The sequence below is a fragment of the Tiliqua scincoides genome, chromosome 2 (assembly GCF_035046505.1).
Source record: "Tiliqua scincoides isolate rTilSci1 chromosome 2, rTilSci1.hap2, whole genome shotgun sequence".
NCBI lineage: Eukaryota > Metazoa > Chordata > Lepidosauria > Squamata > Scincidae > Tiliqua > Tiliqua scincoides.
In genome coordinates, this window is record NC_089822.1 from 52,564,921 (window position 1) to 52,591,013 (window position 26,093).

The 26,093-nt window shown below is 40.9% G+C and overlaps 1 protein-coding gene across 1 annotated transcript in view; it reads left to right on the forward strand.

Moving 5' to 3' along the window:
* Positions 1 to 26,093, forward strand: part of DMXL1 (Dmx like 1) — a 108,458-nt gene that overhangs the window by 8,184 nt on the left and 74,181 nt on the right. The window contains exons 2-9 of the mRNA XM_066613988.1: positions 1,528 to 1,653; positions 5,214 to 5,291; positions 9,578 to 9,656; positions 13,690 to 13,816; positions 15,912 to 15,978; positions 21,557 to 21,732; positions 23,837 to 24,026; positions 24,408 to 24,573. Coding sequence (XP_066470085.1) covers positions 1,528 to 1,653; positions 5,214 to 5,291; positions 9,578 to 9,656; positions 13,690 to 13,816; positions 15,912 to 15,978; positions 21,557 to 21,732; positions 23,837 to 24,026; positions 24,408 to 24,573 — 1,009 coding nt within the window. The remainder of the gene's footprint in view (positions 1 to 1,527; positions 1,654 to 5,213; positions 5,292 to 9,577; positions 9,657 to 13,689; positions 13,817 to 15,911; positions 15,979 to 21,556; positions 21,733 to 23,836; positions 24,027 to 24,407; positions 24,574 to 26,093) is intronic.

Consider the following 26,093-nt stretch of genomic DNA (forward strand, 5'->3'; position numbering starts at 1 on the left):
AAGCCAAAGGTTGAGCAATAGCACTAACTAGCTCTAGGCTAGAGATGCTTTGGGTATAATCCACCAGTGCTATTTGTCTAATAAACAAGTGACCAGGTAGTAAGAAGGTGGTCTGTTACCTCATTTGGGGACTCTGTGGTGGAGGAAGCCAACCCCAGATCGAGTGCACGTTAAGACCTTTGTAGTTGTCTGAGACACAGTGTTTGCTTCTTTCTTTCGGCATTGAGTTCAGCTCTGTTCTGTTTGAATGAAACCAAAGAACTTGCATTACTCATGCATATCTGTAATTTTTTGAGACAGCCTCGCTTTTCGTTGCTTGTCACATTGTGTGAATAAGTTACTCTGCGTCAGAGAAATATTTTGCCAGGAACACGTGTCTAACATTACTGTGTTTATCTGATTTGGATTGCATCTAATGTCTGTAGTTCCCAAATTTTTTAAAAAATAAATGAAACCTTTAAAATTTTAAATCTGGTAAAGAATATTGCATCTGTTTTGAGGGGCAGCCCAATCCCCATGTATGCCTCAATTCTTGCAGTGCAGAAGGTAGGGAATAAGGTGATTACAGGCTGTTCCTTATGCAATTTAGTTCAGGATGTACACTGTTGCTTTTCAGGAAGGGTGGGTTCAACGGTACAATTCATGTGGTGTCTTACTGCATGATGTTTGTATGTAAGCTTGCTCACTATCTCTGTACTTTTATTTTGCTGATCCTAATAAGAAAACTGTACGCCCAGGAGTTGATCTGTATTCATGATATTTGAAAGTGGCCTGCATCATGACTGCATGATGAAGCTAACAATTGTCCTGCTAGATCAGGCCAAAGGTCCATGTAGTCCCACAATCTGTTTCTAGTAGTACTTGTGGAAGCTCACAGGCAGATTTTGATGTGTGTAGCTATTTCTGTCTGTAACAGGGTGGCCAACCCGCAGCATACCACGTGCCACTTTTTATGTAGAGAATCTTGAATGTGCCATTCCACCTTAACGTCTCCTTTGGTGTTTACCACAATAGCTAAATAGAGCCTCCACGATGAAGGGCAGTATATCTCTGAGAGTGAGAAATTACAGAGTAAAACACAGGAGTGCTGTTGCCTATATGAGACTTTCCAAAGGCACCTAGCTGACTGCTGTGAGGCCCAAAGATGGCCTGTCTGGCTCATCTGGTCTTGTTCTGAGGTCCATGTAAGGAGTGTTTATTGCTCTTCTGCACAGCCCAGCCCCCTTCTGCCTGCCCACTTTCTCACCCTCAAAAATTACTTAGCCAGGATCTTTGTAGATGATTTTCCCTAGGATGATGTCAGGATGATGTCTGATTTTCCCTAGGATGATAACAGGATATCAGATCCTGTTAAAAAAGCAACACACACACACACACACAGAGCATTCAGATAAATCAATTGAGGCTGCAATCCTAACCACACTTTCCTGAGAGTAAGCCCCATTGTAGACCTGATTAGGATTGTGCCCTGAGATAAGTAAAGTGTTGGATCATTTAACATTTTGGTTTTTTTCTTTTGGTTTGTAGGCATATGCATCAGGATGTGATATTGTGATCCTAGGGACTGACTTTGAAAGATTACAAATAATTCCTGGAGCGAAACATGGAAATATACAAGTGGGATGTGTGGATTGCTCTATGCAGCAAGGAAAGGTAAGTGTTTGCTTTGTTTTAAGGATTTCTGTCTTTAGTAATTATCAAGATGGCTATCAAGTAGTAATGTACTCCCATTAAATACTTTTGTCTAGTTGTTGAAATATAAATATATTTATAATACAAGGTGGTGGTGATGGCAAGATATTCCAAACTTCTTATAATTTTTTTTGCGCAGGACCTGTAAGAAATCTATTAAATTTTGTCTGAAAATGTGCTTGCAGCTTTCTGACTATGTAGTCCCATTTCTAGAGACTGCTATTTATTATTCCAATCCTGATATCATATTGTGAAGGGCAATCTGGCTGTACTTGTGCTTCGAAGCACTAGTGTCTTTTGCCCCAAGCCACTGGAACAGAGTTCAACAGAAACAAAAACAGAATGACTTAAAGTTTTTCGTAGCTGATATATAGTTCTGTTATGAAGCGATGCTATCTCTGTTTTCATATGAGCAATTTCTAGTTTTGAAGATGAAAAACTAGCACCTTGAAAATGAAATGAGTTAATGTCCTGCTACTTCAAAAGCATTAATTCTGCAAGTGTTAACTAGAAGTAGTACAGGTAGTACCTCTATTCTAAAGGTCTGAAATTAAAACTTTCATTTATTATGTATCATAAACAGAATTAAAACAACTTTATGTAGTGACTGAAAAACAGTAGAAATGTTTTACTGTAAAATAGATAATTCACTCCCTAGTGAATGTCTACGCATTCTGCTGAAGATGGTTAGGACTGACCCAACAGTATGTCTGTCCCAAAAGCCAGCACTATCACACCTGCATGAAAATGTTGGAGTCAACAGACTTCACCTGCACAAAAGCTCAATTTGGCTGTCCTTAAGTTGGGAGATCTGTATGTTGAATCTCCTTAAGTAGTAGGCTACCTGTACTATTAAAGGGAGATGTCATGTAGGAGAAGAGTCTGGTAGCAGTTATAAGGGTATATTTCTGTAAGTAATATTAACACCCCCTTTTAAAAATAATCTGCAATTTGGTTATCTCAAAGTGCAGTCCCAAGCAAGTGTACTTGGAAGTAAAACCTATTCAGTTCAGTGGAACTTACAGCCCTGTTCTGTCCTCCCTGGCAGTACTGGGTGCAGTGGCGCCAAAATGGCAAAATATTCAACAGGACCAGGTAGGCCGCCAGATTTCTCCTCAGGAAAACCAGCTATTTTGCTAACACTTCAGCTCTCTGAACTCCTCTCATTTGGGGGTTTTACATACTGAAACTGCATAAATGTTGAGGGTCAGTCCTTGTGCATTGGTTGCAGCCCCTATCCATCAGAGAGCCTATCTTCCCAGCAAACTCCCTCTTTCCCAAGCACAGGGAGTAGCAGTGTTGTCTGTTACTCATGTACGAATTGGAGTGTGTGTCCCCTTTGAGAGTGGCAGGAATAGGAGTTGCTGATTTTGCCAAAGATTCCCTCTCAATTTCCAATGGAAAGACTAAAAGAGTAGTTACTGCCAATCGGGGAGGGGAGGAAGGAGTTTGCTTTGGAGTGTCCAGCAACTGCTGAGCATCAATCCTTCTACTAAAAGATCTGGGAATTTGAAACACACCATTGGGTTTTTAACAGCTTGTCCACTACAGAATGACACATTTACAGAGGAGCTACATGTGGATTTGAGCTGAGCAGGCCCAGCAGACTTTAGTGTTTCTAGAAAACACAATATCAGCAAAATGTAAGCAGACATTAGAGCTCAAATTGGCTATAATTCTATGGGTTGCATATTTAAAGTGCCACATGGGTCTTCACTGGTAAATGAAGATTTGTATGAAAATGGGAAAAGCAACAACATTTGCTATACGTTTCCAGTTTTCTGGAAGGGAAAGACAATGTGAACTTTAAAATATTTCATGAAGATGGCACGTGCTATTAATGTCTTTCTAGCTGACACTTGTAACGTACATAAACTAAAGCATGACATCAAAATTTGACATTCTTTTGAGATGTTTGACAAATATCCTTATTAATATTACTTATAATCGTGTTCTGTGAGAGAAAATGCAGGTGGTTCATATTGAACAGGTTTTGTAGAATGTGTTCTTGCAATGAAACAATTAAAATATTGCAGGTTTTACTTTTGCATGGGGAGCTGTTCTCTATGTTAGGAAAGAGAAATTCATCATTCAGAAAGAAGTACAATCTCTTCTTTTTTTAATAAAGAGCAGTTGCAAGATTTGAATTGTTGTCAATGTTAAATGAAAAACCTGTATTAAGAAAACAATAAATAGAGGTGTTTGAAAATGGTGTTATTTTACTCAGAAGTAAGCCATTGTGTTTGGTAAGACTTCGGTAAGTCCTATCCAATTTTCCAGTGCCAGTGCAGCTGTGCTAATGGGGCGAGCACTGCATCCTGTAGTGGGGAGGCAGTCACAGAAGCCTCCTCAAGGTAAGGGAATATTTGTTCCCTTATCTCAGGGCTGCATTGCTGCTGCACCAGTGCTGGAAAGTTGAATAGAATTGGGCTCATAGGCTGTAATCCTGTCTTATTCATTGGAAACAAACACATCTACCAATAAGTCATAGGGCTTGTTTCTTCAGCATTAGAACTTTTCTTAGCCATTGCACTTATTTATGATATCTCACAGGGTGCCTCATTGTTTATTAGTTATTGGAGTGTATGTGTTTTCATATTAACAAATGCAGTACTTCTGTAGGTGATTGTTGCCTTTTCTCCTTTAGGTTCTGTGTAACTCTGACAGAATTTCAGTTGGCATTTTTAGGTCATGTTGACGTGCAGGTTGCTCAGTCTGATACAGTTTGTTCTTGTAACAGTTTCTCTTGTCTTTTGAGTCTTTATCACTATTAATGGAGGATTTCTGTGTGGAAAAGCATGCTTAAAACATTATTGCTATCCATGAAAATAATTGTTACCAGCATTTGTTCAGGGGATCATGGAAGTGTGATATCATCCTGATTGTTATAATTTTGAACCATTTTTTCAGTCGTAGTAATGCTTCTGTGTATTCACACAGACACAAAATTTAACTATGTTTCTGTATAGATACCTCTTTATGTACACCTATGGATATACATTTTTTGAGCCTCTGATTTTATCGGTGCTTGTTCTTAATCTTCTATCTTAAAAGTGGTGTACTGAGTTTCTGTTTTTGTGTCTATCTTTCTTGATCTCTCATTCCTTGCTTGTAGAACTTCATTGGAAAAAAAGTTTAAAGACATGACAAATATGATCATCTGATCTATAACACATATTCCTCTTATTTTTTAACTAAAGCTTGAATTTTTTCATATGGATGACTTTTTTGGCTCTTTCTAAATACTTTGCTCCATCCATTGAACAAACATGATTATTTACTTTAACTCTGTTTTAAAAAATATGTATCTTGACCTTTATAGACCTACAGGCAACCACATCAAGAAGAATGAGTTTTCTGTTGCTTTGGATAACAACTTTCTGTGACTTTCTGTGGATAACCTCTCAAAACCTTTATCCTAGATGGGGAATTGTGGGGGTGGGGAAACTAACTTATAGAGCTATGAAAGTAAACGTAGGACTTGTATATTTAAACACTTCTTATTTAAAAATTTGTTTTAGATTGCAGCATCCTATGGGAATTTGATTTGTATCTTTGAACCACTTCAGTCCCTAAAGCAGAAGAACAGTCATCACAGTGTAAGCGATTCACCTTTCTTAATATCTTCACTGAACAATTTTTAGTACCGTGTATGTTTTAATTTGTTATTTTATAATCTCAGCAGATAATTGCTTTTTTCTTTTAATAGGTAGATTATTTATTACATATGTATTCCACCTTTTTTCCATAGACCCAAGGTTGTATACGTGAACTTATCAGGCAGTGTTCGACCAAAAACCAAGCAGACCCAGACCAACTAAGCTTCAGCAAGGTGGTTGCATCATGTGCCATTTGAAGAATGGGAATTGCATCCCAGTATACTGTATGAGTAAGCAATATGGAAGTGAAGATATTTCTGTGGAGGAAAAGCCTCCTCCTTAATAACAGTTAGTCATGAATGTAGACCAGCTTAAGACCTCATTGATATTCTGTCTCTGGAACCCTCTCATGTGGGTAGATTTTGAATTGTCATCAAAATCATACTAAAGAGGCCCTCTGACCTTGCCAGAAGAGATCATGGTGCAGCAAGTGACCCTTCTCCTAACAGTCGCATAATTTCCACATACAAGCTGGCATGAAGCCACTGGAACTGTTGTGTTGACTAATGCTAGCCTGCTTACACATACTATGAAGATTATTTTTAAAAAAACATAGAAGTAAATGAGGACAATAGGCTGTGCCTTATTACTGCCCTGCGATAGGATATGTTTGTATAAAAAGTGATTGGGACGGTATGTGCTGCTTCGGTGGTTTCTGCTGATTTTTTTAGATGGTAACTCTTCCCCACTTCTGCACAACTTGACTCAAACAGCTGTCATTGTCGTTGCCCAGAGGCACTCTTACTGAGCCAGGAAGCAAGGGAGCATCTGTGTCACTTTCCTAGGTGTCTCCCTGGACGAAGTGTTGAGGGACTTGGGATTCTGATGCCATTGCTTGCCCATTCAGTGGAGGAGTTCTCAGGATATTAGAGGAGCTTGCTAAATGCTGAGATCTTTCAGTAGTAGTGTAATCAGATCAGTAATCTGTAATCAGTAGTGACAGATCAGGAGAGAGATCTTGGGGTCCTTGTGGACAGCTCAATGAAAGTGTTGACCCAATGTACTGTGGCAGTAAAGAGGGCTAATTCCATGCTTGGGATCATTAGGAAAGGCATTGAGAATAAGACAGCTAATATTGTAATGCAGTTATACAATCAGTGGTAAGGCCACACCTGGAGTATTGTGTCCAGTTCTGGTCGCCACATCTCAAAAAGGATATAGTGGAGATGGAAAAGGTGCAGAAGAGAGCAACCAAAATGATTACTGGGCTGGGGCACCTTCCCTATGAGGAAAGGCTACAGTGTTTGGGCCTGTTTAGTCTAGAAAAGAGGCGCCTGAGGGGGACATGATTGAGACATAAAAAATTATGCAGGGGATGGACAGAGTAGATAGAGAGACGCTCTTTTCCCTCTCAGAAAACACCAGAACCAGGGGACATCCACAGAAGTTGGGAGAGTTAGAACAGACAGAAGAAAATATTTCTTTACCCAGTGTGTAATTAGTTTGTGGAACTCTTTGCCACAAGAAGTAGTGATGGCATCTTGCCTGGATGCCTTTAAGAGGGGATTGGACAAATTTCTGGAGAAGTTCATTACGGGTTACAAGTCATAGTAGGTATGTGCAAGCTTTTGGTTTTAGAGGCAGGCTGCCTCTGATTGCCATATGCAGGGGAGGGCAATCACAATTGCCACAGGTTGTGTCTGTTGTCTTGTGAGCTCCCTCAGGCATTTGGTGGGCCACTGTGAGATACAGGAAGCTGGACAAGATGGGCCCTTGGCCTGATCCAGCGAGGTTTTTCTTACGTTCTTAATCGTTCTCATAGTCCCTCATGAGCTGGCACTACATCTGAAGTGGCTTCACAGACAATCTAGTTCTTGCCACTCTGAAAGATTAGTCAGCACCAAGTAACCTTGCAGCAGCAGCGGAATGGCTGTGGGATCCTTCTGCAAGTAAGAGCCATCTTGCCAGAATGATTAAGAGGTTTCTTTTCTTCTCTTGTTGCCTTGACCTCTTCATATACGAGCTAGTTCTTTTCCCCATGCAGTGCCATGAATTGGATCAAGAGAATTGTAAGTGGAGTTGCACTTGCAAATTGGGACTTTTTTTTACCCATTCTGTTGTGCTGAAGCCTTAACTTGCCCTCTCCTGCTGATCCTGAAGGTCAGCAAACCCTCAGGAATAGTCTGGAATTGGAGGTGGTGGGAAGAGCTTGCAAAATTTTCATTCTATTCCTTTGTGTGAGCAGAATCTCTTTTCCACTTGTGCAAGAAGCTTTTAGATCCAACCCTATGTGTTTCTGAAAATATACTTCTAGAATGTTGTACGTATTCCATTACACTTAAATATTTCCTTGTCTTTTTAGGCTGATCTGAAATGGCTGTATTTCAGAATTCCTATTATCATATTCTATTGCCTTCAAACCATATTCTGGAGCAAGCTTGAAGTAATTATACAGATTTGGCAGCACTGTAGCTAGAGGGAGCTTTAATAGTATCTCTGGTTAGATTTAGCATCATGCTTCTGGAGTTTTCTGTCATTGAGTTAGAAAACTGACCATGAGCCAGTGTTTTTGTACATAAAGTATATTGTGAACCAAAGTCAGGGTGTGCTAAGTGTTAAGAATTGTGATTATAGACCATGCAACACTTTTGTTTTCTATCTTCTGTGTGTGTGAATGTGTGGCTTGTGGGAATACAGGATGTCTGCAACATCTTGTACTTTATATGCAGTTATAGTTGTTACAGAATGTAAAGGTACTAATAGTCCCCTGTGTTTTTGAAATCTTTGACTGGAAATGGATCCTTCAGCATAAACATATAAGTGGGGCCTCGGTGAACCTGAACTGAACCAGACTCGGCCCAAATGGGAAACGGGAAGTGACTTTTTCCAGCCTGAAATGGCTATTTTGAAGCCTGCAGAAGCCATGGAGGATGTGCACAGTCTCTTCAGGCTTCAAGAAGCCCTCCGGTCGCCTCCTCACAGCTCTGGTCACCTTCAGAGGCTTTCAGAGGCTTTAAGGGACTGAAGCAGCTGATTTGCTTATCCATGATTTTTGGTATCTGTGGGGGGAGTGGGGGTCTGAGCACATATTCCCCGTGGATACCGAGGCCCCATCTCTGTATTGATCTTTTTGGTTTAGAGAGAATTCAGAAGATCAGGGCCTGAGGTCTATCTCCTTAATGTTCTTGAACTAGTCACTTATGATGGAAACTTTGTAGGTTTACTCATAGAGACTGAGCTAGGGAAGGAAAATGAGTGGATCAGCAGATATTACATTGGATGTTGGCTCAGTGGCACAAAAGTTAAATATGATTTCCAGGGGAAGTGTATGTAATGAGTGTGATTGTGCATTCTAGAAAAGAAATTTCAACCTTCTGCAAGTTTTTTTTTCCAATCAAGATGACTTCAGGATTTAGACCCATTATGTTTAACTTCCACATTCATTCTGTTGCCTCTGAGAGTTTGAGAAAGGGAGGAGTCTGTAGTAGCAAGAGCATGGGCTCTGTCCCATGGCAAAGCCCAGCAAAGAAACTGGATCTACCAGGCTTTGAGACCATTAATCATGGAAGTTACATTAGCAGCTATCAGACAGAAACTGAAAACTTACAGCGAAGCTGGCTGCTTTATCTTCTAGATTTGTTGGGTCCTGAACCATCATGTGATTGTTTGCCTCCACTTCTTGAGTAAGGCTGATGAATTGAAAATCTTAAGCAGCCAAACATTGCTGGTTCTGGGCTTCTCCCTGGAGCCCAATGTTGCAGCTTTTCCTGGAATGATGAGGCTGTACTGAGAGTAATTAAGGGAGGGGTTTGGGTATATTGATTCCTCAGTTTTCTCATGTGGGACATTTCCCAGGGAGCAACGTCTTACTGTGACATTGATTCTCTGAAATCTCAGAGATTGAGGTAGGATTCTGCTTCTCCACTTTCAGGGTCATTTCATTAGGGTCTGAGTGAGTTTTGTCGCACACAGAACTATTCAGCCAATTTTACAAGATACCAGTTATTGCATTACTTTATTGCACTAATTCAATGCTCTTTTTTTATGATCTCAAGCAATCTCGGTTATTCACAGGTGCCCCTCTGATTCTATACTCAACCCAGTTTCACTGTTAACCTTGTACAATTGCATTAGAACTTGTGGTTAGTATTCTTAGTGACGTGGAAGTATTCTCACAAAGTTGGTGAAGAATGTTTAATGATAGATAGATATGTTTAAACAGCAAGTCTTCCAACTGAATTTAAACTTTCAGAATTAGTTCATATTCCCTTTATGTTTTGCTTCAGGAGCTTCATTATCAGTGGCAGAAGTCTGGTCAAATTTCATTGGAATGTGTAGTGCATAACTTAACATGGGACCCTACTGGTAAGCACAAAATTAAATGCTTCTGAGCTTTTTACCTTTGGCTTACTATGGCATGTATCGCTTATTGCTATAAATAAGATCTCAATGTTTATTCTCAAATATCCTACACTTTCAAATTCTCCTTATTCCTATCCCATTCTTCCAATTGCCTTTTCATCTTTCTATCTTATTGTATAATTGTCTTATTTAAATATAGATTGGAGCTTGTGATGGTGGGGTGGATTTATTTCTTCTGCTATGTTGAGCGAGAACATATAATGTACTATAATTTTTTAAAAATTGGTTTAAACAGCATTACTTTGTAATAATTGTAATTCAGGTGGACCAAAAGTGACTTTGGTCAAAGAAACAGTAAGATGCATCTTTTGTTTTTTTGCACTGTAGGCTTTCTTGCTCCCCACCCCCAAACTTGTGGATCTTCCTTTCTTGTGCTTAGTGCAGATACTGTTTCAGTTTGTCTAACTGCCTCTAGAGTTTCTTCCTGCTATCTTTCATGCCGAACTGGAATTTAGACCTGTTATCTGACTAGAAGAGTTGAGACCCATGGAGACCCTTTAGAACAAGATTTCTTCCTTGGAATATCAAAGTACAGGTTGGGCATCCCTTATTCAAAGTGCTTGGGACCAGAAGTGTTTTGGATATAGGATTTTTCCATATTTTGGAATATTTGCATGTGCCTAATGAGGCATCTTGGGAATGGGGCCCCAAGTCTAAATACAAAATTCATTAATTTTCTTATACACTGTTTACATATAGCCTGAAGTTAATTTTATACCATATTTTTAAAAAAGTAATTTTGTGTATTTTGTGATGCCCATCACATGAGGTCAGGTATGGAATTTTCCACTTGTAGCATGTTGATGCTTAAAGTTTGGTGCTTAAAGTTAAGGTTTGCGGAATATTTTGGATTTCAGAATTCCAGATAAGGGATGCCCAACATGTACAATAAATTTTGCATCTTCACTGTAGCTACTGATTTACACAACCCAACTTGCCTTTGGGATGAGATGAATCTGCCCATGCTACATAGACTTCATATTGAAGACTTAATTCTACTAGTGTTTGTATCTGGTATAACCCATAAAAAGACATTTCAGCTTCTTTCCTGAATGTATGTGAAGGATTTGTGAAGACTTTGACACTTATAATAAGGATAGTACTGGGGGGGGGGGGGGAAATGGAGTATTGTGTCCAGTTCTGGTCGCTGCATCTCAAAAAAGACAAAGTGGAAATGGAAAAGGTGCAAAAGAGAGCGACTAAGATGATTACAGGGCTGGGCACCTTCCTTATGAGGAAAGGCTATGGCGTTTGGGCCTCTTCAGCCTAGAAAAGAGATGCCTGAGGGGAGACATGATTGAGACATTCAAAATTATGCAGGGGATGGACAGAGTGGATAGGGAGATGCTCTTTACACTCACATAACACCAGAACCAGAGGACATCCACTAAAATTGAGTGTTGGGAGAGTTAGAACAGACAAAAGAAAATATTTCTTTACTCAGCATGTGGTTGGTCTGTGGAACTCCTTGCCACAGGATGTGGTGATGGTGTCTGGCCTGGACGCCTTTAAAAGGGGATTGGACAAGTTTCTGGAGGAAAAATCCATTATGGGTTACAAGCCATGATGTATATGTGCAACCTCCTGATTTTAGAAATGGACTATGTCAAAATGCCAGATGCAAGGGAGGGCACCAGGATGAGGTCTCTTGTTATCTGGTGTGCTCCCTGGGGCATTTGGTGGGCCGCTGTGAGATACAGGAAGCTGGACTAGATGGGCCTATGGCCTGATCCCGTAGGGCTGTTCTCATGTTCTTAGAGGCTGAACATTTGCAATATTTCCTTGACTGCTACAATTCAGCTTTGCAGTATTGAGTATACATAAACAATATAGAACTGGATTATTGTGCAGATGTATTGTGCAGAAATTCTTATTTGTTAAGAAGCAGTAACACATGACATTTGTCTGGGTATATATCCAATATATTGACATTTCAACTTCATTTTAAAGAGAATATATAGTAACAATTGCTTAATTGCTACAAAGTATAAGATAAATTAAATGTTTCCATATCTAATTGTTTATCTGTATTGGAGAAATCCACCTTCTGATCCTGAATCTTCACTGTCTTGTCTGGGTTATGTGCGCCTTTCCTGATACACAGGCACTTCTTTTGCTATTTTTTGATTTTTGCTATTTTGCCTTCTCTCAATAACCCCCCATGCCACACTCCATCCTGCTGTAGAGAGTCTCTTACCTCTCAGAGAATTTTCAGGGGGAAATTAGAGAGAAGATGGCAGGGAAACTTCTGTGTGGGCACTTTTCATTTGCTCTAGGGTTATGATCCACCCCGTGTATCCTACTGAGAGAAACTTTATTTCAGAGACACTGAAACTATTTTATATGTTAAGCTGTATCTTGAATTTGTTCGTTTGAGATGTAGAAAGGAGTATTGAAGTCTAACAATTTTAACTAGTTATTTATCTAGTTAGTTATTTAACCCAGTGGTTCCCAAGCATTTTTGACTGGTGGCTCCTTTGACCTACAGGGCCATAGGCCACAGCTCCCCATTAGGGCTATAATCCTATGCATTGTATTGGGCGGTGGGCTTTTTCCAGAGTTCCACAACTCCCTTGGCTGGTTTCTGTGGCTCCCTGGGGAGCCAGGGCTCACAGTTTGGGAACCACTGGTTTAACCAACACTGTATTATAAAGCATTCTCAGAGCCCAATCCTATCCCTGGCAGCTGCCCCATGGTACAGCGGGGTTAAACAGCTGCTGCTGTATCCTGTGGGGCCAGGGAATCAGCCAGAGGTTTCCTTGGCGTAAGAGAACACTGGTACCCTTACACTTGTAGCTCCGATGGTTTTCCTCAGGGTTTACTTGGAGCTGTGGCAGATATTTAGCTGGTGCAGAATGAAGGAGAACTGTATTGGGCTCAAAAGGCCAGGAGGAAGGGTTGGATTCAATGGTACCCTCTGCCATTGCCCTGCCCCCTTCCAGGCCTGAACCATCACCTGGGTTGTCCTTCCCTGACCAGTTTCGCTTCCTCCCCATCTTCCCCCACCCAGAAACGCCTTCCTGCTGCTTGGCAGGATACTTACCACCGCATGCTTCTGCTGGTCCTCCCACCAGCATGGAGGCACAGCATTGACTGGCACTGCCCCCCAACTGGTGCCTCTCTGCTACTGGCTGCTGCAATGTGCCTTATGGCACGTATGTGACAGCCATTGCTGGAGCAGTGTGGAGGCTGCCGGCGCTTCCCCACATTGGATTGGGCTGCCCGGTACTGAAGGGCAATAGGACCAACATTTTATATGTTTGAAATATTTTTGTACTTTTAAAAAAATTTTCAGTAGCATAGTTTTAATTTTTAGATGATTACAAACTTTGGGAATTTTTTTGGGATGGGGGAAGATAGTTCATACTTTGGAAACACTTTTAGATATTATTTAGTAATCTGTTTTGGAGATCCATTCAGCTTCAATAGACCAAATAGACAGTTAAAATGGTGTTTTGTTGGCTGAGTGAGGTTCAGCTCAGTAGTTTGTACTGGTGGTAGAACTAGACTGATCTTTCCCACATACTCTGAAGCATCTATAGTGAAGAGGCACTCTTCATCCTAATATGAGAGTACTATCACTCACTGGCTTGCTCAAGCTGGCTAGTACTGCCCACCATAATGACCTCTGTAACCTGCACCTGGCTGTTTTCCAGAAACAGGCCAGGCAGAAAATTCTAGTGTATTTTGTTCATACCTGCCCATTTATCAAGTCTATCCACCTGGTTGTGGCTGAAGGGAGGCCCTGGGGGCTGGACACTGGAGTAGCCAATGGGAAAGGTGTGATTCCTCCTGAGAGATGTGTTGTGCTAATGTTGGAGTTTTGCAAGATTTCTGTTCTTTGCTTTAATGGTCATCTTTTCAAGTTGATCTTCTAAAGTTACTGGTTCCAGGCATACTCATTATGGTACTGTACATAGTATGACTTCATTAAATTAAAATTGATCGTTAATGTTTACCAAATTGAAAAATCTAGGCTCTCGTCTATTGACTGGTTCCAGTTGTCTACAGTTGTGGTCCAATGTTAACTTTGAAAATTCATCAGAAGATGAACATCCTGAAAAAGCAAATTCTCAAGACTGGAGAATTGTCTGGCAGTGCAAGTAAGAAATGTAGCAGCATTGTGATGTCTGTCTTTTTAGACTCCTTGGAGTGACGCTTAATTTGATTATGTTGTCCTGAATTAATAAATATGCAAGAGATTGGGTTTTTTTATGATAACAAAACAAACACATATAACACCACTTTCTGCACTTCCCAATTTTCTATAAAAAAAAACTGCAAAAAAATGAAACAATTCTCTAACAACTCTACATATTTTCTAATACATTTATATAATCCATTTTCAACCACTGTACCATGGCAGACTGGTGTGCCACGAGTGGTCTGCAGGTGTGCCACGGGAATTTGGGGGAGGGTCATTATTAGTAGGGCCATTAGGGAATGTGAGCACCCACCAACCTCCTAGTGTCCCTTGTCAATTGTCAACTGATGGTGTGCCTTGACGATTCTAGTAACTTCTCAGCGTGTCACAAGATGAAAAAGGTTGAAAATCACTGCTCTGTATGCTTGTGGCTGCATCTGCTGACAGTATAACACATATATCACCTGCCTAGTACACTTTTAAAGTGACTATAATTTATAAAAATATGCCCTTTGAATAAAACACGTAACACTACTTTCTGCACTTCTAACTTTGGAAAACACTGCAATCTGTGAAAAAATAAAATCATGTTCGCCCACCTCTAGCTATAATTTGAATCATTTCTGTAGGTTTGTGAATGTGATGAACAAACATTGAGTTCCTATGTTGTACCTAGATTAATATTAAGAGGTAACATACAAGATAATTGCCTAGTGCAGTGGTTCCCAAACTTTTAGCACTGGGATCCACTTTTAAGAATGAGAATCTGTCCGGACCCACCAGATGTTATATCATGGCTGGAAGTGAAATCATCAAGCAGGAAAATTTTTTAACTATCCTAGGCTGCAATCCTACCCACACTTACACAGGAGTAAGTCCCATTTACTATCATTGTTAAAACCATATACACAATAGCCTATTCAAAGTATAGATGTGTAACATTTCCCCAAATGCAGTCACATACCATGGTAGCATCAAGTCGAATATATTAAAAATAAAATATTGAAATGAATTGGGTCCCACCTGAAATTGGTTCGCAACCCACCTAGTGGGTCCTGACCCACAGTTTGAGAAACACTGCCCTAGTGTACCTGATTCTTTCCTTTCTCCACAGAAATACAGTATGATCCAAGTTATCCCTTCCATCTTCTTGTCCAGATTCTTGTAGATATTTGTGTTGTATGGTGCTGTTCACTGGCTTCCAGCACTGGCAGTACCACAAAAAGGAGCTCTACCTCAGAGCTGGGGCATCTTTGCAATACAACTGCTGGATTTTCTGATTTCTGCTTAACCATGGTGGTACCTTCAGGCACTAGTTCTCCTTGACTGTGAAGAGAGCAGAAATGTAAGCTCTCTAGCTTCAGTCAAGGCGTTAGAATTTTTGTGCATTCAGTCTTATAACGACTGTCCCATATAAGTACTCTCCTTTGTTCAGGAGACAATTAGGGAGTAGTATTAGTGGACAAGAGATTTGTTTTCCTGTTTTGACTTAATTTTATGATAAGAAGCAGAAGTGTATTTGTGTGTTGTGGGGAATATATATTTCCTTAAGGCCTTCTCTTTCAGATGGACTTCATTTTGAAAAGCTCTCAGTTATATTCGGTCTCTACAGTGTAGAGCCTGTATATATGTGAAAGGTCCCGTGAATCTGTGGTAACAATTCAACAGATTTTCAAAGATTATTGTTAAATGCATGGCACTGATGGAACATGAAATCCATTGTGTTGAAATGTGCACAAAATGCAAATATATTTGTTACATGTACTGCTTAAGCCATGCTATGAGATATCCCATTTGGTAACATTAATTTTGATAAGTCAGCATACCAGATGAACCTCCTGTGTCTTCTGAGATCTTGACCTTGGCAGAGTTCCCACAAGTGGCATCAATTATCATGTTGTTAATCTTGTAGAGAATGTAGGTTCATAATAGTTTAAACTCACGTAAACTATTTTTAGCTGCATTAAAAACAATGTGCTTTCAGTTCGGTGTTAATAAACTTCTGACGTTTTGAGTAATGTTTTAACATGATGCACTTTTTTGCTGTTGTACAGAACTGCTTCCCAAGTTCATCTAATGAAGTTTTCACCCGATGGAGAATTTTTTGCTACAGCAGGGAAGGTAAACAATTTTGATAGGGTTTAAAATACTGTCTATTCTGTGTGTAACGATTCCCTGGGAGGGCACCAGGTTGCAGGTCTCTTGTTGTCTTGTGTGTTCCCTGAGGCATGTGGTGGGCCACTGTGAGATAGAGGAGGCTGGACTAGATGGACCTATGGCCTCATCCAGTGGGACTGTTCTTATCATACAAGACTGTACTTGGTGCTGAGAGCGAGGCAAGTGAAGGGCTGTTGTCAGTCAAATGAGTTGCAGGAATGACTTAGATCCAGATGGTATGTGTGCTACATCTGAGGGAAATCACATCTGAGAGTGTGAATCCTGCCCCATATGGGATTTACAACTGCATAGTCATGCAATCGGGGATTTATCCATGGAGAAAGGTCATGCTAGTCCCTCCTCTGAGAACTCAAAACCTCCAGATAATGGACAACGATGCAAGTTTCCAATGATATAGTCAAACCCACACAATCAACGCCAAATTCACAGGTTAAGAAGTGGAGGAAGGTACTTGGCTTATTCTGTGGAGGGAGGGGGGAAGGGAAAAAACTCACAGATGCCAAAACCCACATGGATTTTATATCCAGACATGTGCTAGATCCATGGGAAAGGCTGTTCCATGTAGGTTTTTGCATGTTTGGTCTGGAACGTGTTGTGTATAAAGGTAGTCTGTCAAAATTTTCCCTTGGTCCATTAGGAAAGCTTCCCTGAGTTTAATCAGAAGAACTCAGGAATTTCAGTGATCCCATTTGCTGGAGGCTTCTTGGGTCAGCTAGCTCAGTGGTTGCGCTGTTCCCTAGGCTTTTGTACAACTCCAGCTGAGTTGCCTTTAGTGTCAATGACTTGGGGCAAAGAATAGATCACAGAGGCTGCTTGGGTGGTCTGGTTATGTAGTTCGCAGCAGTCTGCTAGAGCCTTACCAAGGGTGAACTGTTAACATTAAAGAATTTCTGTTTGCACACCTATAAAGCAGCTTGATCAGTCTGACCACTGACTCTGTGTGCCAGACACTTGTTTTTACATTCCGAACTAGAAAAAAATTTCTACAGATAATTGTGCGGGTTTATTATACAGCCAGGTTTTATGGGCAGTATTCCAAACCAAGGAATTAGGAACTTTGGCAAGACCTAGTATGTCTTTTTAACGTAATTGGTCTCTGTTAGATGCCATCGGAGTTCCTTAAAGACCTTTCTATTGCTATTTCGTTCTGGCTTAGTATCAGTGGAGTTGCTAGGGTGTGTGTGGGTTGCACTGGGTGATGTGCACGGGGGGAGGGTGACACCACTACTGGCCAAAATTTTTATAATCTTGGTATTTTTGAATAATACCATCATGTTATATATCAGTGGTTCTCAAACTGGTGGATCGCGACCCACCAGTTCATGTAACACTTCCTCTGTCACTTTAAGGGGTGGAGGCATCAACATGATCCCCAGGATCGCTTTGCTAAGGGGGGGAGTGAAGGGGATGCTTTGTACTTACATTTAACTAGATAGGGCTGCTGGAGACTGTAGGAGGTGTGGGGACCCTTGTGCAACCCTCCATAGCGCTCCCCCGAGGCTTGAATGTTCAGAAAAAGCAGGCGCAAAGCACCTCTCAAAATGGAAGTGCGTTGTGCCTGCTTTTTCTGAACATTCCAAGCGTTGCGGAGTGCTGCGCAGGGCTCCCTGCACCTCCTGCAGACTCCAGCAGCCATATCTAATTAAATATGAATACAAAACACACCCCTCGCCCTCCCTTAGCAAAATGATCCTGGGGATTGCTTTGCTGCCCTAGCCTATTCCCCCGCAAGGACTTACAGAGGGGGTAAAGCTCCCTCGAAGTTTGAGAAATGCTGTATCATTCGATGTGTAATTTCATACAGAATGCAATGAAACAAACTGCATTGAAATATCTCTCTCAAAAGTTAGAGCCAAAAAACCAGTGGGGCAGAGCAGTGGTGAATCACCATGCCTAGGGTGTTGCCTCACCCACTGCTTCTGAGGATGTCCATCATAGGGGTGATACCCTGGCCGCCTGCACTGGCTGAAACAAATCCTAGTGACACCACTACTTAGAATCTTTCTTTCTCTGGAATATGCCACATTTCATCCAGTTTTAAGATGTTGTTATGGAACGTGATAATGTGTAAATAACTGAATAGAAAATCTGATATTGTATTAAAGTGTGGCAGTAATCTAATAGTTGCCTAGAATCACCACTGCTAAGGCATCCCAGTAATATGAAATATCCCAGAAAACTACTGAATTGCTATGATACTCAAGGTTAAATTTGCTTTCAGGAAATAATCCTAGTACAGGCAATTGACAACGCGAAGCCAGTGTGGTTAAAGTGAGATATAAATGAGAAACTTAAATTCACGTGCTTGTTAGCTTAGAAAATTTGCAAGCTTGTGCAGACCCCACTTAATCAAAAATTGTTTTGATGCTGCAGTGTTATCTGAGCTCCTTTATACTTAGTATGCAATTTGGTATAGTCAAGAATATTAAAACTAGGTCATGCTGTAGAGCTTCCCATTTCTTATCAAAATATCCTTTCTGTTCACCCAATTAAAACAATTTTGGCAAAATATCAACTCATTTACCATATAGAGCAGTGTTATTCAAACTGTAAGGCACAGCTCTGTAGGGCGGCGCCAGGAACTCAAAGGGGAGGCGCGGGATGTCCCCTCGCAGCGATACAGTCACACCCCTGGACAGAATACGAGCCCGTTGTTTGCGCTTTTTTTAAAGCAGAAGAAACAGGAGTTGCTCAGCTGCGAGAGTGGCTGCTGCTGCCCCACCCTCTTCTTCCTCCACTCCGAGGCTGCCCTGTCCTGTGTTCGCTGCATGTTGTTTCCAAAGCTCTTCAATGCCAACCCCCATCTGCCAAGTACCGAGCATGCTCAACTTGCAGTCCTTAACCCTCGATGATCCTTGTCTGGTTGGTTCCTAGTTCCCAGCCTGGGATCGCTTCTCATCAAAGTGAAATCTCTCTTCTCAACCCCCTCCCTCTTCCACTCCCCCCTTTTGATCTCCAAACCTTCTCGCTTTCCTCCCCCTTCCCAAATAAAACACTTCCTATTTTACCAGTCACCAGGGGTCTTAAAGTTGTTTCCATGCAGTTGGCAAAGGGGGGAGAGAGAAAAGCACACACTTTACTTGGCCAGGAGCAGAAAAAGGGTACTGTTTTTAAAGTGATTTATTAATCTTGTTGTTTGACTAAAGAGCAAAGGCTGTATTTTTAAAGTGATGAATCTTGCTATTTGAAGGGAATACTTATCAGCCATTGATGAAGTGATTGCCAGCCCAATCCTATCCACACTTTCCTGGGAGTAAGCCCCATTGACTCTAATGGGACTTACTTCTGAGTAGACATGCATAGGCTTGAGCTGTGCATCTCCTAGTATAGGAGACAAATCAGCTTCCTAACCAAACCCTTATCAGCTCTGATATATTTTCATGGTCTATTTTTGTTTTCCCCACCAGCTGCTGGAAAAATTTGATTTCATAAAATTAATAAAGGGTTCAATCCTATCCAAGGAGAATGGGAGAAATGACTAGTTGGATTGGGGTCCACAGGGTGTGTGGGTGGTGGTGTGTGTGTGTGATGTTGGTCAGACTGGTTGTTCACAAAGTTCATTTGATAAAACAATTCTATTGGTATGCTTACAAAGTTTTAAAAAATGAGTCATCCTGGACCAGGCAAAATCTACCTACTTCAGCATCCTGTCTCCAACAGTGATCAGCAGCTGATCATTTATGAAGCATGTATATTGCTTTGCATTAATAATATATTTTTAAGATCTGCATTTAATTAATGTTATGATTAATATAATTGATATTAATATAGTTAATATATATTTAATATTGTATTATAATAAATATAATATTATATTTAATATAGTTAATATAGTTAATATTTTTGGCCACTTCCTGTTTAATGATGTCACTTTCAGCCCTCAGGAACATGATGGGGAGTCATGGCCAACAGCCACAGGGGTCAAGGGAGCTTGAGTACCACTGTTAAAGAGTATTATTGTAACTAAACAATTTAGCTTCATAGTTCTTGTGCTCGTCAAATAAGTGATCTTAAGTACAGAAGTGTCCAATAATACCTTCTTTTCACAGCAACCAACCCTTCCCCCAAGGCACATTCATGTGATAGTTGTTTTCCAGACCCAGAGCAAACAGCTTTCTGTGAAATGTGTTTGGTCATAGTGCAAAACTAAGGGGAAAAAGCCAGAGATTAAATGTGTTTGGATTAGTGGAGAAACTTGTAGAGAGCAGCCATGTAAAACAGGAAAGTGAGGCAGGGTTAGGAGTAGGTAAAGTAAGATGGCACAGTTGATTCTCAGAACACAGTCCAAACCAGAAGGTCCACCAGCACAGTGGTCCCTGTACTGGTGTAGGGTGTCGTAAGCATGTCGTAAGGCAGGGGTGCTCACACTTTTTTGGCTCGAGAGCTACTTTGAAACCCAGCAAGGCCCAGAGATCTACCGGGGGGAAGGAAGCGTCTGACAGACACCCCCTTTAATGTATGGAGCCCATGCTGGAGTCTAGTCAGTTTCGTCAGTTTTGTTGCTGCATGCCTGAAGAGCAGCTAAAGTGTCAGTTTCAGTGTCAGTTTAGTGTCAGCTAAATATGTCAGTTTCGTCTAGTCACTAGACGAAACTGACATATTAACAGTTTGGAGAGACAGGGCTCCGCGATCTACTCATTTTGCCTCACAATCTACTGGTAGATCGCGATCCACCTATTGAGCACCCCTGTCGTAAGGTATTCTTGTGCATCCGGAGCATAAGCAGCATCGGTGAGGAGGCCTGTGCTGCCCCACCGATGCATCATCCAAACCTTCCACCCAACTGTAGGTAAGGTTACAGGTAAGGTTGCGCCAGGCAACACAGGTTGGTGGGAGGGTGGTCTGGAGGCAAAAAGGGTGCATTTTGGGGTGGGGCAGGGCCGAATAGGGGGTGGATCAGGCCTGTTAGGGGGTCCTAATCAGCAGAACAGCCGTCCGCTGTATCCTAACCTCCTTCCTTGGTCTCCTGCCATTACACAGGGCTGCTTTGATTTGTGCCTGCTATTTAGCTTTAGAGGACTATTCTGGGAGAACCCCCTGACCTATGTGTGCATTGCAGAAAACGTGGAGGGCGAGTGATGCATTAAGAATTTCTGAGAATCCAAACTGGCTTTCCTTTTTGTATAGGCACAAGACTTGGGGGGAAGGGTGGAGCCTCTTTTTTAACTGCTTGTTGGACTTAACAGAAAAACTGAAGCAGAATTACCCTTCCTGCTGTCAGCCTTCCCCTACGCCTGGCAGTAAGTGGTTCTAGGAAGGGACTGGAAGATCAATGGTGCCTAAAAGTAATGAATGGCTACCACGTGCAGCCTGAACTTGATGACTTTTGATGAAGAATGAAAAATAGAAAGTGTTACCCTTTTTAGCATTCTTTTTTGGGGGGAAACGATCCATGTTGTATAATCTTATAAAAGTGGTGTGTTGAAAAGCCTTTTTAAGACTTAGTGATCAATGAGATATGAGCTGTAAGCAGTAACTGGAAAGAACCTCATTGATACATAATGGTATTTTCCCTTGGCAGGATGATTGTCTTGTAAAGGTGTGGTATAGTACTGATAGCTGGAAATCAGCGGTTGCATCTCAAGTTACAACGCCAGAAACTACAACACAAGAAGTGGGTTTCTCCTTTGTTTATTTGGTTCATCCTAGGTCTGTTAATGGATTTTCCTGGAGGAAGACAAGCAAATACATGCCACGGTGAGAATGCTAACTGTTTCATGTTTGCAGTGCTAGAAACTCTGAATGTTTTCAAAGTTTGTGCAGTATTATGATTATTAAAACTATACCAACCTAATTCCAGTAGCCAGACTAACTATAAATATTGGACTAATTCTAAGCAAGTCTTTACTACTTGATCAGTGCTTCCCAACCTTTAGGAGACTGGGGACCACTGAAGCAAAAATTGGGATTGTCATGAACCACATGTAACTATGGGTGGTCTGGCCTCTGCCCTCTGTGGTGGTCTGTCTCCCAAGCATTCCCCTACAATCACGGAGGACAGAGAGAGCCCACAGCCACAGCTGACACTTAAGTGGTTGTGGCTGCAGGTGGTCTCCACCCTCTTTGGTGGTCTTTGGTGGAGATTGCTTGCTCAGCAAGACACTGGAGGTGATCAAAGGCCTTTTTTTTTTTTTTCCTGAGACCTCACGGACCACTTCTCAGGATCTCATGAGCCATCTGTGGTCCCCAGACCACAGGTTGGGAACCAGTGTTCTACATGCTAGTGATTCTGATATGACAATGTGTTCAGTGGTATCTGTTCAGTCTAGGTCTGTGCAAGTAAAGGGAATAACAAATGTATCTTGGTGAATGAATGATATTTTCTGGAGCCACATGATTTTGTTTTCCAAAAAGGCCACAGTTTTCACTCAGTCTTCTTCTTAATAATAATAATAATAAAGGTATTTATATACCGCCTTTCATGGTCGTCAGATTTCTCCTCAGACTTTATTTCAAGGTGGTTTACATAGGCAGGCTATACTAAATCGCTATAGGGATTTTTACAATTGAAGAAGGTTCTGACTTTCAAGAACCACAACATTTCAGATGGATCTTTTATGATCTGTTATCACATTCTGGCCTCCAGTTTCCTCCTACGCAGGCTGACATTCCTTCATATCTCACTTGAAGGGCGGCCAAAGAGCAGGTGGAATAACTCGGCTAGGCTTGTCAGCTGCTTCAAGGTCTCGCCGTTCATGGTGCCGGTGGCCTCGAACTGGCGACCTTCAGCTGTTATCCTCAGGCAAATGGAGGCTCTACCCTCTAGACCAGACCTCCTGCCCAAAGTAAAACTTCATGAACCAATCTGCCTATTACATATGAAGGTTTATAATGCAGTATTAGAAAAATTAAAAATCTGTATTATATATGGTATAAAAAGTCTCAAACTATATGGTTGTTGGTGAAAAGCATGCAACCAAGTTCCATAATAATTGTGTACTCAAATCCACATTGGATTTTCATTTAACTCTTTATGTTACCACTCAAATTAATGGCTTAGATTTTTAGATATGGTATCTGAAGATGGCCTTTGAATGAGAGCTGCATATGCTGTATTTTTCCCAACAGTTGCACACATGTGGTTGTAGGAAATGTATATACCTGTAAAATATGGAATACAGCTGTGCCTCAGCATCCATGGTGGTTCGGTTCCTGGAGCCCCCATGGATGCTGAAACCCGCAGATAATGAAATCCGTGGGTCAAGCACCCTGTAATCCTTCAAACGTGACCAGAGCTTCAGGTTGTGTTCTGAGGGCCTGGGTAGCCTCCCTGACCGTCAGAAGGCTTTTTAAGGCCCCCAGAAGGCCAAAAATTGCAACTTCTGGTTTTTGGCCAAAAACCAGAGGTGGAGATTTTAGAGGGCCTTCTGAGGGTCAGGGAGGCCATGCACAGCTTCCATGGCCCTCAGAAGGTTCTCTGAATGTGACAAGAGCACAGCTCCAGTCGTGTTTGGAAGGACCAGGTCCAGTTGAATCAGATAATCAGTCTGGACCAGATAATCAGTCTGGACCTGTATGTGAAACTATTAAAACTGAAGCACTCTGATCTGTTGCTCTAACATGCATCATAGTGCTTCATTTGATGAGTAATAGGAATTTGATAGTTTGCTTTGAGTTTAAAAAAAGTATTGTTATTTCCCAGAATTCATTCTTCTATTTTTGCACCTCATCAAAACTATTCACATTATACCAAAAAGTACTGCAAATTCTATCAAAATGTTGGGTTCAAGAATTCCTGTTTTTGAAAACTAACCTTTTTTAGTTTAATTTTTTAATTAAAAATTTACTTTTTTTTTCCTAGTGGTGCTGTATGCAATGTATTGCTGACATGCTGCAAAGATAATATATGCCGTCTCTGGGCAGAGACATTGCTGCCCAATGACAGTCTGCTGTATGGAGGGGGATACAGTCAATGGCCTGAGCCAGTGAAGTTAACAAATAACTTTAAGAGGAATGCTTCTAGTAAGGACAGTGTGAAAAATGCTTTAGAGGTGAGAGGGTACAATTCAGCTATCTGATTTTGACTAAGCGTACATGATGTGTATAGTCTGTAGTGACATCCATGCTACGTTGTTTGTTCAGATCATCCTGAATTTATTTTTGCAACTTGTATGTACTTCAGTACGGTATAATTTTTAACTTATTTTTATTTTAAAAACTTGCTATACTTATACAACCTATTTAAGTTTGGAACCTAAGTGTTGGGAATAAATTCCATGTAACACAGAAGGATTTACTTCTGAATAAACATGCATAGGATTACACTGGTTGTACATTTAAAAATTCTACAGAAAATAGTTATGTATAAATTGTGATCCTGCATTTGAATGATACTCATTTGTTCAGATCTAAAATATACACTCCTCCAATAGTTAAATTTAAAGCCTTTTCGACGAGGAAGAAGACGATCTATAGCACTTGCACACACTGGATATTTGCCACATCAACAAGATCCTCATGAAGTTCATCGGAACACTCCACTGCAATCAAATGCACTTTGCCACTTTCATATTGCTGCCAGCATCAACCCAGCCACAGGTGAGAAGGTTCCAATCTGTAATTTATTGTGGATCCAATTTTCCTCTGTAAAACACACTTTTTTTTTTGTTTTAATCAGGTGTACAAATGGTCTGGTTAACAAATGGTTAATAGGGTTTACAAAAGGGCTTGTTCAAAAGCTTTCCTGCAAAGAAACATCCATTTACTGATTATTTATAATAGAGTATATCAACTCAAGACTTTTGTCTGCCACTGAATATCATTAACAGAACATCGTCAATTTCCACTGGGTCAAGGCACTTGGAGGTGACTTGGATTGAAAATCACGAAAATCTGTTTGATTGAAGTAGAGAATGGGAGAATAGTTTTGCTGACTATTACATTCAGGCAGGCTCTGTAATCTATTTAGATTTCCCGGTGGTTATTTATATAATCCAAAGCTGGAATATGTTAGAACCGTGGTTTCCAAACTTTTAAGAGGCCCTAGAGGTTGCTGCCTAACTTATAAATGCCAAGGGTTGTGGCTATAATGGTGATTGGGCAGCAGTGCTCCCCTCCCCCACAAGTAGCAGCTTGTTTAACCCTTGATGCACATAAATTAATCCGCTCTGTCAATTTTGCGACCCAGAAAAAATTGAGTCACAATCTACGCGTACTGGTGGTCCCGGACCCACAGTTTGGGAACTTCTGTGTTAGAACTTATATCTAATGGTCGTTTGCCATGTGGTAGCTATATGTAACGGTGAATGGCTAACAGCTGGATTCCCAGCTGATTATTGTGATATTCGGTTCAAAAAAAATATTTTGGGTTAGTCATAAATGGGAAATTTTAAGGTGACAAATTGGAGTAATAACAGTTTCTTTCATAATGCAATAAATTGAGTGAGTTTCTAATACAGGATTCAAAGAACCACACATCCTCATTTCACATGCCCAAGGGAACTTTTATTCTTTACACAGTTTTCTCTTTCACATGACAAACATTTGAAACTGAAGGAACTTTTCCAAAACAGCTCGCTTTATGCCACAGTGTTCCGTTATTTAAAGAAAAATATCGAGGAGCACCTTTCGGTTCTAGCAATGCATTTTTGACATGTCTCTTACCCTCAATCAACCACCTTTCGTGTTGTCTTTGCATGTTCGTAGTTTGACCTTGGGTTTGCTTTACTTCTAAAGAAATCAGTTTTGAGCTTGATTTTATGCTGCATTGTATAGTTGTGTAATTAAAGGACCACTGAGGCCAGTTGAGGGCAATTAGGCCGGTAAACTTCTGTAGCAATTGTAGTTTTAGAGTACTTGTGTGTGCAGAGTTCACTGTGCTGTGAACAGCTTTGTTCTGCTGGCTAGAAATGGGTGCTGTTAACCACAGTGGTACAAGTGTTGTCTTGTGCCTGCTGCTGAAACAGAGGGTGGGTTTGGGCTGCTTTGTACCCTCTTGTGTATCTCTGTCTGTTGATAAAATGATTAAGGCTGCAATCCTAACCACACTTTCCTGAGAGTAAGCCCCATTGAACAAAATAGGACTTACTTCTGAGTAGACCTGGTTAGGATTGTGCCCT